At 40.5% G+C, this 20,395-nt stretch overlaps 1 protein-coding gene across 3 annotated transcripts in view; it reads left to right on the forward strand.

Annotated features, from left to right (window-relative positions):
- uggt2 (UDP-glucose glycoprotein glucosyltransferase 2) overlaps positions 1–20,395 on the forward strand; it is a 40,645-nt gene that overhangs the window by 14,898 nt on the left and 5,352 nt on the right. The window contains exons 22-37 of one of the 3 annotated variants that reach the window (XM_077536130.1): positions 1,118–1,249; positions 3,956–4,086; positions 4,218–4,313; positions 4,436–4,538; positions 6,887–6,966; positions 7,696–7,885; positions 8,450–8,608; positions 8,694–8,779; positions 10,992–11,076; positions 11,936–12,018; positions 12,147–12,233; positions 12,334–12,357; positions 17,487–17,591; positions 17,707–17,791; positions 19,900–20,082; positions 20,169–20,329. In XM_077536130.1, coding sequence (XP_077392256.1) covers positions 1,118–1,249; positions 3,956–4,086; positions 4,218–4,313; positions 4,436–4,538; positions 6,887–6,966; positions 7,696–7,885; positions 8,450–8,608; positions 8,694–8,779; positions 10,992–11,076; positions 11,936–12,018; positions 12,147–12,233; positions 12,334–12,357; positions 17,487–17,591; positions 17,707–17,791; positions 19,900–20,082; positions 20,169–20,329 — 1,790 coding nt within the window. Of the gene's footprint in view, positions 1–1,117; positions 1,250–3,955; positions 4,087–4,217; positions 4,314–4,435; positions 4,539–6,886; positions 6,967–7,695; positions 7,886–8,449; positions 8,609–8,693; positions 8,780–10,991; positions 11,077–11,935; positions 12,019–12,146; positions 12,234–12,333; positions 12,358–17,486; positions 17,592–17,706; positions 17,792–19,899; positions 20,083–20,168; positions 20,330–20,395 lie in introns of those variants that run through there. The other 2 variants (XM_077536127.1, XM_077536129.1) reach the window with 2 other exon arrangements.

The raw sequence follows: 20,395 nt of genomic DNA on the forward strand, positions 1-20,395 counted from the left end.
CTGTATCAGTGAAATAAATGATAGCATTTTAGGCATAACTGGCAAGCATAACAGCAAAAGGCAGGATAATAAAGGTCCGATGCGGCCACTCGCAGAGATTTGTCCCAACGCCACTTTCTTGATTTAAGTGTCCCGTCTGGCTAAATGGTGATTGATGAGCCCATCTTCTCATTCCCCTTCTGAACATCAGCTCTCAGAATACGTTTCGAAGTGCGTGTGATGCTCCGCAGCCTGCGGATGTCAAGGCGGGCAGCCCACTCACTGTCAGTTCCACTTGATCTGTCACGGTGGCGGATATCCTTGTGTCCAGGAGTGGATGAGCAGCAGAATGCATTATTTCATTAGGCTTTTACTGCCCTTTTCGCTCATACGTGACGGATACGAGACGTCTGGTCCGAGCGCTTCAGCCACCGTTGTGTGCGGGCGCCGACCATAAAGAAATCATGTGACAGCAGGGTTTGAATCACGAGCGCGGTTTACATTCAGGAGAGACTATAACAAAACAGCCCTTCAATTCTACCTAGTTTAAGCGGTGGGTGAGCTGGTGAGTGGGCTGGAAATAGCAATGTAAGGAATGGGAGGATGGTGTGAGTTGAGACTCGGAGTCAGGGGATATGAGTTTATTATTGGCTGCCAGACAGTCTTGCTGACTGGATTGTGCTGACATTATTGGTATTTACCTGTTCTCCTGAGAAGAGGAACGTTGCAGAAACTAATAACCTGACTCCACACACCCCTTTCACTCCCACGTCTAATTTGTTACACACAAAAAAATGGCAGAGATTTAATTAAAAGTTGGTTTTTATTAATTAGAAATTGATTAATCTCACTTTCACGCGCACACACACGCATGCCAGGGCTGACAGCTCGGTCGGTGTGCTTGAAATATCTGACAACGGCATCGATGCAAGGCATCAAGGCTATTGTGAATAATAAAAGGAAAAAAAAAACATGTAATGTTGGCCTCCTTGTCATTCATTTATCATTCCCCAACCCTGTAAATTGCTCCGATATTGTTTTGGGCGTGCTGTAATAGGGAAAAAGTCCTTGAGCTACTCTATTGGATTGTACAGTACAACCTCAATACAAGCAAATGTGTTTTTTTTTCTGCTCTTAGGGCATGGACACAGATGCCTTTGAGAAGAAGTTCAACACCCTAGAAGTACATTTTATCCGCAGTCAGCAGCTCTTTTGCCGGGATGTCCTAAAACTGAGTGCCGGACAGAGAGGAGTAATCAGCAATGGCAGGGTGAGTACTTTTAATCCATTCATTTCTTAACTCATTCACTCCCAGACATTTTTACTGAAGCAACCCACTTCGTTCCCGGCTGTTTTACTGGATTTTGAATGATTTTGCAAGACCCACAGAATATTGTGTTCCATTTCTATAAAAGCATGGAACCTACCAAAAGAAAGATTACTGTCTCTTGTTTCATTAGCAAAAAAAAAAAAAAAAAAGTACATTTATGTGTTTCAGTTTTGCAGCAATTAGCATTAGAATCTAGCGACCTCATTATTCACAAATCTGTTTAAAACACTGGGGAAAACAACTTTTTGAAACATGGCCCTGGTTGATCTCTTAAACTTTGCTGCTACCTGCTGGCCGTTTTTGTAATAACTACCAATGCTTCAATCATTCTCTTCAGTTCAGAGGCTGCATCAAAGCCTTCTGTGTGCTCTAGTATAAAAAAAAACATAAAAAAAAAAATACAACAACAACATATAAATACGTCTTTGGGAGCATGGTAATATTTAAAATAGAACCTATTTATACATTTTTTGGGGTAGCAAATGAGTTAATAGTAGACGCAAAGAAACAGGTGTCACAAACTGCATTTGATTGTTTTATCTTGTGAAGAGTTGCCATGCCAATAGATGGTAGGCACAATTGAAATCATACGTTTCTCTGCTGTGCGAGGCAGCAAGGTTCTTATCTTAAAATTGACTGGAGGAAAATACACAGAACACCATGACTTAAGTGGGGAAAACATTGTGTTACAATCACATTACATTTAACACCCCCAAGGCAAAGTAGTAAATAATACATTTCAAGTCCAGTTGTCCTCGAGTCAACCTTCCGAGGCACGGATGGATGAGGAAAAGATTGCGGTCTGCATATTAACACAAAAACAACTCTTTCTTTTATTCATGTTGTTACGTGTGTCATTTATTAAGCGCGCTGACAGAAAACGCTCTGCAAATTCTCAAGTGGCAAAGTAACATGAAGTCAAGGCAAGGGTGACCCGACTGTGTGCTTGAATGTGTATACGTATTTTAGCCAATATAAGTAAGTATTTGATCCAAAACAATAATGGAGTAGTTGGTGGAGAAATCCGTGCTGGCAAGCACAGCGATGCGACATTTCTTGTAGTTTGTCACCAGGTTTACACACAGCTCAGGAAGGATTTTGGCCCACACCTCTTGTGTAACTCCCTTAAATCCTTCAAGTTTCTTGGCTGCCGCTTGAAAACTCAAAAGCATCAGTTTTCTATTGGTTTGATATTACGACTTACGAGCAGGATTCCCAGCCACTGTGCCACTTCTCATTTGTTTGTTGTGAAAGATCCTTTGGGGGTGTTATGGACTTTATACAATTGCACCTAATGGGTCAGATTTTTTTTTTTTTTTTTTTTTTTTTAAACAAATAATGTACAGTATCTTTGCTAATGTCCCTAACAGCACTTAAATGCTCTTCCACCAGAAGGTGCATAATAAATTTAAATTTTAAGTACACTGAGAGAGCTCATTATTGTTTTTTTTGTTTTTGTTTTTAACTTTCCTTTATACTGTACTTTTTGTGAATTTTTTAATTGGTGGCACACAGACTTAAAACTTTCAATTGCGAGTGCTCATGTGCACTGATACTGACTTATGTGCAACTCTGATATTATCACATATTCGCTGTATCGCAATATCTATGTCATTGGCAAAATATCCTGGCTTTGTAACAATTCTAATTTTATCCATTGATCCCTTTCAATTCACAAGAGTTCAGCTCGATTTGATTTTGATTTTTGTTTTTTGTTTTTACATTCACTTCCGCACATAACGTTAATGCTGGAACATCAATTTTTCTTCAATATCAAGGGCATGATAAAAACTTGGGCAGGATGACTGGTTAGCATGTCCGCCTCCCATTACTGAGGACTCGGGTTCGAGTCCAGGCTCCGGCCCTCCAGGTAGAGTTTCCATGTTCTCCCCGTGCCCGCGTGGGTCTTCTCCGGGTACTCCGGTCTCCTCCCACATTCCAAAGACATGCATGGCAGGTTAATTGGGTGCTCCGAATTGTCCGTAGGTGTGCTTGTGGTGTGGATGGTTGTTCGTCTCTGTGTGCCCTGTGATTGGCTGGCAACCAGTTCAGGATGTACCCCGCCTGCTGCCCATTGCCGGCTGGGATAGGCTCCAGCACCCCCCGACCCTTGTGGGGAATAAGCGGTTAAGAAAATGGATGGATCAAAACTCTTACATTTTGTGGAGGAAGTAACTGGTTAAATGATTCAGCAAGGATGAGATGAAAATATTTTCAGAATTTGAATTCATTAATTGTAAATATAAATTGAAAATATTCTGAATTGTCTTGAAGTGAATAAAGTCAGGTTTTTCAAAAATGTCAGAAATTACTTTTAAATTCATGTGAACAGTAAATTTCAAGAAAAGTGTAAGATACAAAGACACACAAATACTGCAATAATCTATTCATGGTTTTATGAATTGAAAAAAAGCAAATTGATTGGATATTTATTATTCAATTTTTTTTTTTTTTAAACCCAGCCCTAGTGATATCATATCTAGATTTCTGCAATTCCAAACCCTTGTCATTAATGTATAAATAAAACCAGAAGTGCATTTTTTTCCCCCTTTTTCTTAATCCTGATAACTAACTAAGAGACACGGGCGAAAATGCTCTTGTGGATGCTGTGTTGCGGCATTCTTCTCATCTGTTTGTGTCTGTCAGATCCTCGGGCCACTCGATGAGCAGGAGGAATTCACTGCAGAGGATTTCCAATTGCTGGACAAGATTACTCGGAGCAGCTCTGCCGAGAAAGTCAAAGCCCAAGTTAAACTGATGGGGATGAAGCCAAAGCAGTATGTTTTTTTTTTTTTTTCCATTTGCTCTGTGACTGTTCATGATGGATGCTTGAGAATCCCATAAACTTGACGCCTTTTAGTCATTTTCACGTGACACCAAAACATCCAACTCCTTATTTTTGTCTCAGTGCCAGAGACCTAGTGATGAAGGTTGATGCCCTGTTGGCTGCAGCCCCCAAGGGAGAGGTCCGAAGGGATGTGACCTTTCTCAAAGAGAACCACAGGTGGGGAAGTGTCCCGTCGCTCTTAATAAAGAAAATTGCCACATAATACTGTATTTCCAATTTGAAGGGGACTTTTTCTTTATTCAGGTTGAATTAGCTAACCTTTCCTTTTCCCCCCACAGCGTGCTGAAGCTCTCGCCGCGTGAAAACGAGGTGTTCTATGATGTGGTGGTCATCGTTGACCCGCTTACTAGGGCAGCGCAGAAGATGTCCCCCCTGCTGATTGTAAGTTATCATCGCTGTCCAATGAAAACCATGTATATCACTTTTTTTTTTTTTTTTTTCCCCAGGAGCAATAAACAACAGATTTACTGGGATTTCATAAAAAACAAACCACAAACCCTGATAGACAGATTCAGCACCCGAAACATAGATCTGTTTTCGCAGCCATCGCTGTATATTATACCTTTTGCAGCATAGAAAATCAAAATTGCTTAATATCTAAGTCGTATTATTAGGCGTGTCAGGCAATTACAATTTGTAATCATAATTAATCCCAACTTAAATAGGTAACTCACAATTAGCGTAATTTCCGGACTATAAGCCGCGACTTTTTTCACACGCTTTCGACCCTGCGGTTTAAACAATGATGCGGCTAATTTATGCATTTTTTCTAACGGCCGCCAGGGGCGCTCAAGCAGAAAAAGTGAGATTTAGACAGGTGGAATATGCTTTTTCCTTTAGAAATGTACTGGGTGCGGGTTATAATCAGGTGCGCTCTATAGTCTGGAAATTATGTGTTGTAAATGTTTTCATACTCTTGTTCACATAAAAGTGGAAAAAAATGGTAAATAGAAATATGGCTTCATGTTTTAGTCATTGATACATCCATCCATCCATCCATTTTCTTAACCGCTTGCTCCTCACAAGGGTCGCGGGGGTGCTGGAGCCTATCTCATCTGGCTTCGAGCTGTAGGCAGGGGTACACCCTGAACTGGTTGCCAGCCAATCGCAGGGCATTGATACAGTAATTTCGTAGTAATTCATAAAATTGAGTTAAAATGAAAAAGATGTACTGTACTGTAAAAAAAACGAGTGTGTTATTGATTTGTGTTGAGGTCATTTTTCTGCCACGAGATGGCATAATTGCATTTGTAAGATGTTGGTGACAACTCTGTGCATTTTTTCTTTTCATATTAAGAACTGTCTAATCGTTACAATGAAGCAACTTGTGAAATTTTCCACATTTGTAAAACTTGACCTCGGTCTCCACAAATATATGAATTATTATTCCATTTATTAATGCTAAACTTTGACGTGGACGTGTCTGCTGCATTGTGACTAGAATTCCGCCAGTACAGGCTTTCCAAGTAAGGGACGGTCATTAATCATGCATTAAAAAAAAAAAAAATAGTGGCGTTAAAATAACTTTAAATTGACACACTAATTTTGACACAACAAATTATTATATATTTATCTGCAACACAAAAATGGATTAGAGGAATAGAGTAGTAGGGACAATATAGGCTGGTTTTAATATGACACTGACGGTATATACGTAGCTAACAAAGCTATCGCTATCCTGCCCAGACAACTTCCAGTGCAAACACAAAGTCAGTTCGAGGTTTACGGTTCCAAACCTCACTTTACCACATATGAAGTCAAATAGAGCTTGCATGTGTTTGTCAGGCTTTCTCAGGGACCAGTGGGCTTTTTTTTTTGTGGAAATCCACCACAGATGGCCTGCTTAATATGAAAATATGACTCGCTGTGTTCAGCCAGCGAGTGAATCAGCTACCGTCACAAGACATTGTTAGCTGTGTGCGCTCAGCCTAACACTGCGGCGTGCCGGAGAAATCATGATGGCGGCATATTGTATTGATTTGTGGTTGTGATAGAGGCAGCCCCGTGCACAAAACCACTGACCCTTTGTTGTTGTTTTTTTCTTCTATTAAATTGTGTATTTATTATATTTGGAATAGCAGTAGCTCAATCTGAAAAGGCTTGATTGGAAGTGTTTGGCTCGACTGTAAGGTCGGATCGATCGATAATCCACAGGCCAAAAAAAGCCCAAGATACGCCGTGGACTAGAAATTGGGCTGAGTGGCTGGCTGCTGTACATTCTGGAGTGAAATAAAACATGCATTTCCTCATAGGTGCTGCTGTTTTGGTTCGCAAGAGAGTTCTTTATTGTCCTTGTATGAACTTTCCGAACAGAGATAATTAGGGATCTCGCAAACTAATATTGTTTTTTTGTTTCGTTTTTGTCTTGAAGCTTGTTTTTAAGCCATTCAATTGTCTTAAAGGGGGAGTTTATAGTTTTTAAACTGCTAACAAGATTGGTATTTAGCCTCAGTTCTAAACTGAGCCCCATGAAACCTAAAAAAAATAAATAAATACAGTAAACACCTTTCACACAATAAATGCCTGGTACACTGCATTTTAGTAAAAAAAACAAAACGGAAAAAAAGTATAAAAAAAAAAAACCTGTAATGAAAATTGAATAATCCTTTCGGGAGCGTCATAAAGCTTGTTTTTCTTCCACCGTCTGCTCTCCATCACACGGAAGCCTGTTTGTTTCTGCTTTGGCTTCTTAATTTTAACAGTCTCTTTTCCTCTGCGGCCTCCCGCAGGTGCTCAGTCAAGTGGTCAACTTGCGGCTGCGCTTGTTCGCCAACTGCAGGGCCAAGTTGTCCGAGATGCCCCTCAAGAGGTAGGCTCGGCGCTCCAGTTGTAATTAGGTGCTCCCGTTAGGCTTGTTTGAGTGTCCTCGGACTGTTCGCCGAGCATATCTGCCTCACTCCTCCACTCCACAAGATTAAACTGATGCAATCTGCTTAATATCGCCGCCTTATTGCTCTGGGCCTGCTCTTGCTTCTCTGAGCAAATTGCACTGCCGTGGTCCGAATAACAGCCCAACAAATCAACAACAAAAAGACACGGTCTTGTAACTTTTAGAGGACCGTGAATGTGAGTCAAAAGGATTTTTTACAATAGTGTATCGTAAGGATTTTTGATGACACTCGTACCCTTCATCACGTTAACCAAGTAACGAATAAGACCTCAATTTCCAGTTTGACTTTTGTTTTCATTTAGGAGTTTTTCTGTCTGACTTCTACATTACATGAAGAAACTTTATGAGGACTACATTGTCGTCGTTCTAAGATGCCATGCTAATAAGCCTTGTATATTTTTAGCAATATTGTGTTATCATTATTTTGTTCTCCAGTCTGTCAGAGAGCTCACATTAAAAATCAAATCAGCACAAAAATCAGCTTGTAGTTAATGATTGAAAGTGTTTTCACCCATATTGCTGCCATTCTGCAGTAAGAGCCTCACTTTGAAGACGTCTGTCTAAGAAAGTGGACAATTTCACAACGTGTCATCATTTTTAGTGGTTCAAAAGTGTACGCCGCCATTCCGACCTTTCATATCTGTGCAGCTTTTACTCTTTTGTGTTGGAGTCTGATGTCACCTTCTTGGCCAACGACACGATGTCTGCCGGTCCGGTGGCCCGTTTCACGGATCTTCCCGAATCTCCACTTCTCACCCTTAATATGATCACACCAGAGGGCTGGATGGTGCAGGCCCTCCGCAGCCCCCATGATTTGGATAACATCCATCTTCAGGAGGTATGCCGCGGACCCTCTTTGACATTAATTTGGCACACCTTTAGTTAACTCATTTGCTCCCAAAGACGTATAAATATGTTCTATTTTACATAATACGAGTGTCCCAAAGACGTATTTATATGTTTTTTGTTATGCTAGAGCAGACAGAAGACCTTCATGCAGCCTCTGAACTGTAGAGAACGGTTGAAGCAATGGTAGTTATTACAAAAAGGGCCAACAGGTGGCAGCAGAGTATAAGAAATCAACCAGGGCCATGTTGCAACAAGCACATTCTTAAAGAGAATAATGATGAATATTAGCTATATTCTAATGATAATTGCTGCAAAATGGAAACATATAGAAATGTACTTTTTTTTTCTGATGAAAGAAGAGACTCTAATCTTTCTTTTGGAAGCTTCCAAGTTTGTACAGCAATAAAACACAATATTCTGTGGGCCTTGCAAAATCAGTCAAAATCCAATAAAACAGCCGGGAGCAAAGGTACTCGCTTCAGTGAAAATGGCTGGGAGTGAATGAGTTAATCAGTTTTGTTTGCATACTAATCAAACAGTGACGTCACTGCAGGTTAGTGGGACGGTGACGGCAGAGTATGAGCTCGAACACCTGTTGCTCGAGGGCCACTGTTTCGACCTGTCGACCGGCCAGCCTCCCCGTGGACTGCAGTTTACCCTCGGCATGAGTCGAGACCCGATCATGTATGACACCATCGTCATGGCTAACCTGGTCAGTATAAAAATAATCATAATAATAATAAATACCCTTGGCAAGTATGTGATCGTCACTATTTGTGCTGTTTTGACGGCAACAGGGCTATTTCCAACTGAAAGCCAATCCTGGCGCCTGGCTGCTAAGGCTGCGTAAAGGACGATCAGAGGACATCTACCAGATTTTGTCGTAAGTTTTCACCATCACGTGCAGCAAAGTTTTCCAAAATATGGTCCGCGGGCCATTTGCGGCCAACCATTCATTTATTAGTGTCCCGCGACATGGGGGGGGGGGGGGGGGGGGGGAATATATATATACATATATATATATATATATATATATATATATATATATGTATTTGGCACAGTTCACGGGCCAATAAATTAGTTTATATACTTCAGAGTTTTTCTAAAGATGCAAGTATAATATTCACATCACGACTACGTTAATGACATTTCTCTTCAAAACAATGTAGTGAGTACGAGTGACTAAAGATAATTCAATTTAGAAGAAAATAGTTTCTTCTTCTTTCCGCTGTCTGATTTATGAAGATATCACATTAATGATCATTAAGTATAACTGTTTTAAAAAATAATCAATTAAAGTAGAATAATTTCAATAGTGACCCTTGCATTCTTCCATTTTTTCTGTATGCAGTCCTCAAACGAAAAGTTTTTTGACACCACTGATGTACAGCATTCCATCCTTTTTTTAACCTTGTCTTCCCCGTGCATGTAAATGTTTTCAGAAGGTCAAGTAATGAGACTAATTAGGTGTCCTCACCAGAACCCCCTCAACATGAAGGGCTGTTTTTAGCTGCCAGGTCCCGGTAGCTGTGAAAAACCCATCACTATGGTAACGTGGAGAGCTGCTGACACCGTCTGAGCTCCAGGTTTTGATGAGTGCAGGGAGTTGTGCTCCACACAGAGGGGGGGGACGAGGCATGTAGGATGAGCGAGCTGCTTTTAAAGAGAAGACATGGGGGCGGGGAGGGTGTCGTTCACCTGGCGACCCGTCATGCCATCCACCCTGCAGTGTGTTTAGTAGGCAGCAGAATGCGTTTTCAGCTGGCGAAGCGTAGGTGTCAGAGGATGCGCGTACGAGACGAGAGTGCGCTGGCGTTGTTTAATTTCTGTGAGCAAAGAGAGGCTGCGGTTGCGCTGAAACTCGGAGACTTTCTCAAAGAAACTTGTAGCCCTCTCTGTCAAGACGATAATGGCCCAAATCCTACTCGTCCGTGTTTGTGTGTCTTCACGGGTAACGCGCAGTCCACCGGGTCCTCCATTCTACATGACCCTATCGTATCACAGGTACTGTCCTCTCTGGCACGGAAGATTTAGGACACGCACGAGTCTCTGTTCCTGTGGAAAATCATATAGGACAAGCCAAGATTTATTCCCCAATCCTCCAGGTGAAGCAAAAAGGTGATGTCATTTTTCACCTTGGCAGTGTCATTATTCTTGTGGTTAGCGGGCACTCTGCTCCGCTTTGGTGGCTGATCAGAGCGGAGTGTCCGTGCACCCTTTGCTGCTGGTGCTGCACCTCCTCGCTCTGACGCCCGTGATTGAGATGGCCTGCTCGCCACTCCTCACAGAAAACCATACAGATTGATTTCTGGTCCCTTTTTACACAACCCCCTAAAGCCATTGGTTCAACTGCCCAAAAACTTAAACACTGGAGCGTGCAATTAGTTCACCCTAACACAAAGCCATTTATCATAATGATAAGCTTAATTTTTTGGTATTTTGTAACCTATTTGGGTTCTCAATGTCTTACTCTGCATCATAGCCTATAAGTCACCATTAGACTCAGTAGATCGCACCTGCCAAAACACACTCGTCGCCACTCTTCAACTCAGTGGCTGTGAAAGGCCAGTGTTACGCGATCAATACGGCGCAGACATTTTCATTAAATCAGCCATCTTGTACAGTGCAGATGGCAAGTAGTAATGGATAAAATGCAGGCTACGTGTTTCTTAATAATGATGGAGGGTAATGAAGTTGGTTCTAGTGTCACCCCGGCTGCCAAGTGCCACTGTTGGCAGCCATCAAACAGAATGAAGGACACGTTCCAATTTGGAATCAATGGCAATGGAATACAACCTTACTATTTTAAGTAACATTAACGACACAATCCAATTTTTAAGTCCATGTACACATTTGATCTCATAACTCATCGACTTAGAGTACTCATTAGACCCCCACAGTTTGTAACCAAATTAGCTGTGTTGGATTACTGTTTTGCAGGCTGTGCTGATATGAAATAGCATAATTCCTGGTTATGATGATTATTGAGAATATTGAGTTGAGGTGTTGACATTGCCTTCTTGTGTGCCTGCTGATATTGTCATGTTCTTTTCTTGTGAGCGTAACAGCAGTAACAATTTTCATTTATTTGATAGGCACGATGGAACCGATTCCCCAGGAGATAATGGTGACGTTGTTGTGCTGCTGAATAGCTTCCACAGTAAGATCATTAAAGTCAGGGTGAGTGGGTTGTTTTATTTTTTATTTGTATTATTGACTATACAGTGGAACCTCTAAAGTCGAACACAGTCCATTCGGACTTCCAAGATTTTCTAATTCCAAATCAACTTTCCCATAGAAAATCATCTAACGTGAATTAATCCGTTCCAGAGATCAGCTGTAGCCATTATAAACCATTTTCATGCTCTCATTCAACATTCTTAAACTGTCATAAAATGTTAAAAACAGTAACCAGTCTGGAATTAAACTAAACAGAACTAAAATGAAGTAAAACTACTTACCATTTAGAAGACAATCGATAGACGTGTCTAATAACACTATTTGTGGGTAACATCTTCTTGCTAAGAATTCATTTTGGATTAGTATTTCGTCAAGGTAGAATGATCAACAAATATCCCAATATTCCATATACTGGCTGATAACCAATATCAGCCGGTCAGGCTACACAGTATGCTAAACACAATTTCTTATAATACCCAAAATATGATCCAGAGCAAAGAAGCAAAACACTACGCAATTTTAAACTTTTATTAGCCACAGTAGGACTGTAAACAGTAAGCTGTAAAATAGTCTTATATTAGATAATGGTGAATGTGGGAATTAACCATGGCATAAATGTTGATCTCACAAAGATAATTTAGACAACTGTATAATTGTGTTATGTAAGATAATGGTGGACGTGGGAATTAACATTTGCAGAAATGTTTTTCTCTCACAGACGCAACTTACACAATGTTTAAAGGCTGTAATGCTCTCTCTAAAACGGGTGAAAAAAACAAACAAACTAGATTACTTTCTCAATTCCTTTCTCAAGTCATTTGAAAATTACTGTTTCTGTTTTTCTTTTTTTGTGTCCTAGGTGCAGAAAAAGGCGGAGAAGATGAATGAAGATCTTTTAAGTGAAACGAGTGAAAGCAAAGGCCTGTGGGACTCCATAGCAAGGTGTGCATGCCGTTCCCTCATGTGTGATTCGATTTGTTACTTGACATAGGAAGACTCGCCTTCCCTTTTGTCAGTTGATTGGCAGGGACAACTGTACTGCTTGTGTCAATGATAAATTATGGTTTCAGGAGATCTTATTCGTCCCCGGGCTCCAGACTGCATTATTATGCTGTAAGAGCTAGTCTTGCAAAAAATATGTGCTTCTGTAGGTATGTGTATGCTAGCCTTTGTGTGTGTGTGTGTGTGTGTGTTTTTCTTCAACCCCTCCCTAAATGTGTGATGCTGTCTGCTCACACAAACGCTTGCTGTGTGAAGTGTTTGGAGCACTTTTGAGAAAAGGTAGGCAGTGAGTCTGCAATCCATTTAACACCTGCAGTCATTCTGTTCATGTTTTTTTTTCCTAATATATTTCCATGCTGCTTTTCTTTGTTGCTGCAAGCTGCTGTTCTAATCTGTGTGCATCGCAGATGTGTGAAGCTGTGTGAAAGGTGATGTTTGTATTGCTATCAACACCACAAGTGTCAAGGCATATAAATAACTAAATAAATGGCATAGTTTCTGCAGGTCATTAAAAAAGCATTAACTCATTTGCTCCCAATAACGTGTAAATCATTTTTTTTTATGTTTTAAGTGTCCCAAAGACGTATTTATACGTTTTTTTTGTTTTTTTTTGTTTTTGGTTGTTGTTTTTAAGCTAGAGCATACATAAGGCTTTGATGCAGCCTCTAACTGCAAAGAACGGTTGCAGAAATGGTAGTTATTACACAAACGGCCAGCAGGTGGCAGCAGAGCAAAGGAGATCAACCAGGGCCATGTAGAAAAAAAGCTCAATTACTTAAAATTTTAAATAGATTTGTGAAAACTGGTTAAACTTAGCTCTCTTCTAAAGCTAATTGCTGCAAAACGGAAACTGATAGAAACATACTTTTTTTTCCTGATGAAAGAAGGGACTTTAATCTTTCTTTTGATAGATTCCATGCTTTTATAGCAATATTCTGTGGGCCTTGCAAAATCAGTCAAAATCCAGTAAAACAGCCGGGAGTGAACGGGATTGCTTCTGTGAAAATGGCTGGGAGGAATGAGTTAATTTGACAATCATTGTGGTTGTCATTTCAGTCTTGCACTGACTACATCATGTGAGCTGTTTTTGCCATTTAACAAAATACCAGAATCAAAATTTATTTTAGAGCCATCCCTAAGTACGTATGATGCAGCAGCAGTACAGTTGGTAAACAACTGCAAACTACAACCACAAGCCCATTTCTAGATTAATCATCATTTTATATTTGTATTGGATTTCATTATTTTGTGCAATTGTCCCAAATTCTGTGTCAGGTATGTGTCTGTACGCCTAAATAAGTACTGCTCTGTCGTGTCATTTAAAATTGTTATAATATATAGTAGATCATATGTATCGTGTCTCATTAGCTGTACAAGCGAATGTCCTGTTATGTCAGGGTCACCGTGTCCTCCCGACTTGCTTAGTGAAAAGCTGTGTTTCTGTATTTGAAAGAGGGGAAAAAATAGTTTAAGCGTCCACATGGTGGGCTCGGACTAGAGAGGTGCAGGAGGAGGTTAATTCAGGTGGATGGCTTGTCTCATTAAGATGCCAGCTGGATACATTCAGCTGAACAGGTTATAGAGGCACCGTGGCCTTGGTGTGGACCTTAACCACGTGGATGGCATAGCAAATTGCTGGCTGGCTGGCTGGCTGGGGAACGCCGATTCAATCTGTCTTGGAGTTGATTTTGCCTTTATGAACCGTACGATGTTTTCGGTCGCATTTGATCATGCAAGTGTAAAAAGAGGGTCACTTTTGTTTAGGATAGGCCTCGAGTTTCCATACATTGGGTTTGTATGCCTATGATGCTTTGGGTAGCTGAAACAAATTATACACGTGATGATTCATTGTCGTGTGTATGGAAATTTATGGCCTACCCTGTATTATTAATCCATCCATCCCATTGTCTATTCTGCTTGCCCTTGTTAGTGTCGAGCACAAGCGAGACTTTGGCGAAGGGGGGTTTTGGCCAGGTATGGGCGGGTTACACCATGGACCTGTTGCCAATCAATCGCAGGCCACATATAAACAACCATTCGCACCTAAGCACAACTTTGAGTAGTGTTTCTCAAACTTTTTTTTACCCCAAGTATTGCCCCAAATTTCTTCTTAAACCTCCAGTTTGTGACCTTACAATAAGGTAGCGTAGTTGGCCTAAGTGGTTATCAAAAATGAGGCAGAGGCTTTATTCCCAAAAAGTACTATATAACATTATCCACAGTTTGAGCATTAAATTCAGTGAATCTTCGTGGTACGCATATCACACTTAATCTACAATGAACCTCAAACGTATGTTTTTGGATTGTGGAGTAATCTGAGGAAAAACTACACATGCTCGAGGAGGACATGCAAATGACACACCAGAACTAAGATTTGAACCCGAAAACCTCATAACTGTGAGCTAGACGTGCTAGCCACTAGTACACTAGGCCGCCTATTAAAAATTAATAATACTTATATTTTTTAACATTCTTAGCTGGCAGGGTGAGGTCATCTAACAGCTCGTTTGCTAATTAGGAGTTGGTGTATGGACATTTTATTATCTTCTCTTGAAGCTCCTTTTTCAAGGTTTTGGAATAATTGTCACACAAGAAAGAAAAAAAAAATCTGCTGAACTGAGCTCTTCCAAATGGTGCAATTTTAGGCCACTTTTGACATTTGAACATTTCATTATAATAGTTGTGACATCACTTCCACTTAAATTAGGGAGAGAATTCACACGTCGTTCGGCCCATCTTATCCAGCCAAATGAAAGTGAAAGTAAATGTTGAAACTAGTTGAATGTAAAAAACAAAACATCATACTTGAGTCTAGACTTGCTTGCTCCTACATTTCATTTGTAATCTCGGGACTACTTTGAGGGATTTGTTGTAGAAGATGGAAGGAAGGTCATATATTGATTGAAACCCTCACAGGAGTTGGTTCAGCCTTGTCTTGGCGATGTGCTTGCTTACAAATGGCGATCTTGAGCTCTTGTCTGGATGTAAATGTCTTTTTTTTCTTCACTTTTAACCTCCTGATAGTTAATATTGTGATTTATACTAGTGGCGCCAGGAGCTACATTTCATCACATGCTCACGATCTACAATATCGGTCCAGATCTTGTATTTGGCAAAACAGAAAAGTGCAATTGATTCAATGTGACGGTGTGCCTCAGCGGACGAACTAAATTGCATTTGCGATAGGTTTATGGTGCAGAGCGTAAGGCAAACGTTGCGCAAATGATTCCCTTATTACTTGAAATATCCCTGCGTTTAGTCTAATGGAGCGGCTCGCGGTTTTGCATTATTTGCAAAACGCTCACATCCCTGTCGTGGGGCGATTTCTGCTCCCAAGGACTTTTTGCCTGTTAGTCTTATCCGGTTCTCCGGATTTAAGCAGAGCTGAGGTTATTGGATGCAGAGAGTAAGTGGAATGGAAGGTTTTCTGGATGGCGAGCAAATGTTACAAATAGGCTAGTCCTGCCTTCGGACTGGACTGATAGATTCGACTGTCTGAATCGCTCCTTGCAGTTACTTTGAAAACATTCACTATGTCTACTCCCCACTGACAAGTTCAAGTACTTTCAATCGCATTAAACATGCACACCAAGTCAAGCTAAGTCCAATGCACAAAGCAACTTGAGCACGCAAGTTGGTTATCACTAAAAAGTTAATTGAGTGCCAATTCTCCTTTGGCGTGTCAATGCAGTACAGTACGTCTGTACTCGTACTCGTTAAAAAAAACGCTATGATACTACTGCACTTGGTGCCCTTCACCAGCCTGCCATTTTCTGTCCTCTTGTGCAGTTTGGCAGATTGTGAGTAGTTTTTCAAAAAGAGTCAAGTTTGTCTATTGACACACCCAATTGAAATTTACCGTAAAACACAAAATAAAAAAGAATTACACGCTATTGCAAGATCACCGGCGCTAACCTAATGCTAGCGCATTGTACAAAACACCATGGATAGACTAACGCATAACATTATTGTCACAATAGAAACCTTTTAAAGCTTGAGGGGGCGAACGTTTGTGAAGCTAGCGAATGTTGATATCTCGTCAGGGTTCGTTCAAGGTTGCAACGTTTGGTAGCGGTTCGTCAGATGTTCACCTATTTCTAAAGAGGAAGTCAACCCCCCCAAAAAATTCTTGACGTCTTGATATGTTCTATGAAGCCCCTCTAAGTCTAAATACAGTATTCTGATTAATATTGTGTTAGTGCAATATGAGTTAAGCAGCAAAATCCAGCAATTTCTATCAGTAACAGAAGACGGCCATTTTGCCACTTGCTGTCGAGTGAAAGTGACACCACAGTTGTTCAGGTCTCAGGTATCAACCAATCACAGCTCAGCTTCAGAAAACAGGTGAGCTGTGATTGGTTGTTGCCTGAGCTCGGAGCACCTGTGACGTCATCTTAAGTCGACAGCAAGTGGCAAAATGGCCTTCCCCTGAGATGGATAAAAACGGCTGGATTTTGCTGCATAGCTCATATTCCAAAAATGTAATATTAATCAGAATGTCGTGTTTAGACTAGTGAGGTCATATATTATTGTCAAGAAATGTTTAAAGTTGACTTGCGCTTTAATAGTTTTTCTGATCGCCAGGAAATGTTGAACATGTTCAAAATTTAAAAACAGTTATGTTGTGAAAGTTGTAAGAATGTCAATTTTTCTGAAAGCATGTGCTTGGAGTTTGTGCAAATGCAATGATGCTTATATTTCTGGAAAATAGTCCAGTAACTTAGTACCTAACTTTTGTTTACACTTCCTTGTTGAGATTGTGTGCACATTCGTTTTTGTTTTGTTTTTTCATTTATTTTTTTTATTTTTTTTAATACCAGCCATAGTTACATAGTGACCGTACTTCATTCGAGCTGAATCTTAGCTTTCCATTGTGGCCATCTGCTTATGTAGGTACTTGTATCTTGGACATCGCTCATCTAATTAGATATGCATCAGTGTCATTTCCTACTCATTTACAAAGCATTTTCATTGATTTATTTATTTTTTTTAAATCAACACCAATCGTTTTGGCACATCTCCCGTGACATATTTAGCCTAATGGAAAGATGAGTAAATCACACTTAAATGGCTCTCCATGTTTGTAAATAAATTTTTTATATTGAATGTAGTAAAATTATGCATCCATTTTGCCCCTCAAGATTGACACTATCTTCTGTCAGCAATTGGAATGATAGTACTCTGGAGGATCGTGTCAAAATTCAACCTTATAGAATGCAATTATAATGATAATATTTAATGGAAAACCTCAATTGGCTTCAAAAGAGTCACACACGTGATACATGTTGTTTTTCTTTGCTTGCTCCTGGCTTAATAAGAGCCCGGCAACTTCCAGGCATACTTTTGATTCACTGTATGAAAGACATCCATCAAGGAGGAAATAAGACAAATTGTTGTCTGGTCTACAGCATCGCAGGAGGAGGCCCCAAGAAGGATGATGGCGAAAAGAAGAGGGAGGATGTTCTAAACATATTTTCAGTTGCCTCCGGTCATCTGTACGAGCGCTTTCTGCGGTAGGAGCTCCTCATTTCTCACAGCTTCTCATCGGTTACGCTCCAGGCCTTAAAAGTGATCTTCTTTTCAGCCTTGATCCTGTGAGTTCTCCCTCTCCTTCCGCCTCTATTTCAGGATCATGATGCTGTCCGTCCTTCGCCACACCAAAACGCCCGTCAAGTTCTGGTTTCTCAAGAATTACCTCTCACCCTCGTTCAAGGTACCGCATCAATTATCACAATAACTCAAGTGTGGTTCGTGAACCCAATGCCATTAATGGCAAAAATCTGCAAAAAAATAACAATTGGAATGAGCTATGAGCTACAGTATAGATGCCACAACATGGCGGCAAAGTAATTTCATTTGAAGACAACGAGGCGCTCTAAAGTGGCTACGGCAGCCCAACCCCTGGTCCACTCACTTTCTGTCGCATCAGGTTTTTTTCCCCATCCCTTTTTCCTCTTCTCACCCGTGCGACTTTTTCTCTGTAATGTGCATGCACTCGTGGTCAACAATGAGGCACTCTAAAGTGGCCTCGTCAGCTGACCATCCATAAGGAAGAGGCATTTTCAGGGTGTAGGCTAGGCTCATTCCAACTCCAAATTGTGTCTCTAGGCTCCATTTTAGCGACGCACAAAAAAAAAAAAAAAAAATCAACAAAAAAAATGTGTTTAAAAAAAAAAACGCTGTATGTCCACAATTGAGTTCTCCAATTTTGTACATATTTTTTTTAGCAATTATCTTCTAGAATAAAAAAGGTGTTTCGATACAAATGAATTCACTTGACTTTTCCAAGATGTTAAAAATCGTTAGGTGTGTTACCTTGTTTAGTGTCTGTGATTTTTGGCATTTAATTTCAGTCAAGGCACAGACAGAGCTGGCCATTCTACTGTTAGTTCTGGTTAGATGCTTGTTGCTTATTTATTTGCCTCACTCTCACTTTTTCTCTTTAAGATTCCTTTTGATGTCATCTTTCCTTTGATATGTCTTACCTTGGAAAACAGCGCAGCAGCTCCAAAATGCACTTTTATTTCATCATCTGTAAACAAACACATGCGTTCTCAAATAGCTTCACATCACGGCTGTCTTCAGGTTATTACACATCGACAAAACTTGAAACAGGACATTCACCATTGTGACAGCTGTATCAACCGTTTGCTCCTTGTGCCGTTTTTCAAAGTGTCTCAACTTTTTTTTTTTTTTTTTTTTTTAAATCAAGAGCTTGCAATTATTTTATATGATTGTGCACTATTAAAAGAACAATACAAACCCATGCAATAACTAGACAATGTGCAATTTCTGGAGAAATTGCGTGGGAATGCTGAACTCTAATATGTGCATGACATGATTTGAACGCATGTGCTTATGAAGTAAATTGAAAGATAAATTATGTGAAAATGAATGAATAAAAAGAAAACTTGAACTGCAATCTATGTAAGGTGGGATTCGAACCATCGCCTCCTGTTGACCGGTCAAAGCTCCGCCGCACTAGCCACAGTGGACTTGAAATCATCATTGAAATGTTGTGAAATTGTAGTGAAGGATGTCTTGCTGAATGCCAATGGATGCTTTTAGCATTCCCACAATAAATGTGCACGTCGGGTGTGTTATTTTAGTCCATTTGGGGTCGCCATCCTCAGCTTGTACAGGGATGCGAACTGGCTCTATCCTAAAACGATCACTTATTGGTTAACTCATTTGCTCCCAATAACGTGTAAATACTTTTTTTTTTTTTATGTTCCAAGTGTCCCAGACGTATTTATACGTTTTTTTTTTGTTTTTTTTGTTTTTTATGCTAGAGCATCCAGCCGGCTTTGCTGCAGCCTCTCAACTGCAAAGAACGGTTGCAGAAATGGTAGTTATTACACAAACGGCCAGCAGGTGGCAGCAGAGCAAACGAGATCAACCAGGGCCATGTAGAAAAAAAGCTCAATTACTTACAATTTGAAATAGATTTGTGAAAACTGATGAAACTTAGCTCTCTTCTAATGCCAATTGCTGCAAAACGGAAACAGATAGAAACATACTTTTTTTCCTGATGAAAGAAGAGTCTTTAATCTTTCTTTTGATAGGTTCCATGCTTTTATAGCCATAGAACACAATATTCTGTGGGCCTTGCAAAATCAGTCAAAATCCAGTAAAACAGCCGGAAGCGAACGGGATTGCTTCTGTGAAAATGGCTGGGAGTGAAAGAGTTAACTAGTTAGGGTACTAAGGAGTTCATGTTGACTTTGTTTTATTACAGTCTGTGTACGACATACCAATGTGAACCACTGATACAAAGCAGCCTGCATCCATTCTTTTTTTTTTGTCACAACAACCCTTTAGGAGACCATCTCTCACATGGCGGACTCGTACGGCTTCCAGTATGAACTTGTGCAGTACAAGTGGCCACGCTGGCTCCACCAGCAGACGGAGAAGCAGCGCATCATCTGGGGCTACAAGATCCTCTTCCTGGACGTCCTTTTCCCCCTGGCCGTGGACAAAATCATCTTTGTGGACGCCGACCAAGTCAGCATGAAAACCAACTTTATAAAGATGGCGACGGTGGCGCGTGCGTAAGAATCTCTCCAGTTCCTTTCTGCGTCTATTCGCAGATAGTTCGGGCAGATCTGAAGGAGTTGCGGGATCTGGACTTGGAGGGGGCTCCTTACGGCTACACACCTTTTTGTGACAGCCGTACAGAGATGGACGGCTATCGCTTTTGGAAAAGCGGCTACTGGGCGTCGCATCTGGGACACAGGAAGTACCACATCAGGTACACGTTCAACCACTGATTTTTAATCTTACAGCGCTGGCACATATTCAATACATATATCACATT

This window comes from Festucalex cinctus, chromosome 11 (assembly GCF_051991245.1).
Source record: "Festucalex cinctus isolate MCC-2025b chromosome 11, RoL_Fcin_1.0, whole genome shotgun sequence".
In the NCBI taxonomy this organism is placed as follows: Eukaryota; Metazoa; Chordata; class Actinopteri; order Syngnathiformes; family Syngnathidae; genus Festucalex; species Festucalex cinctus.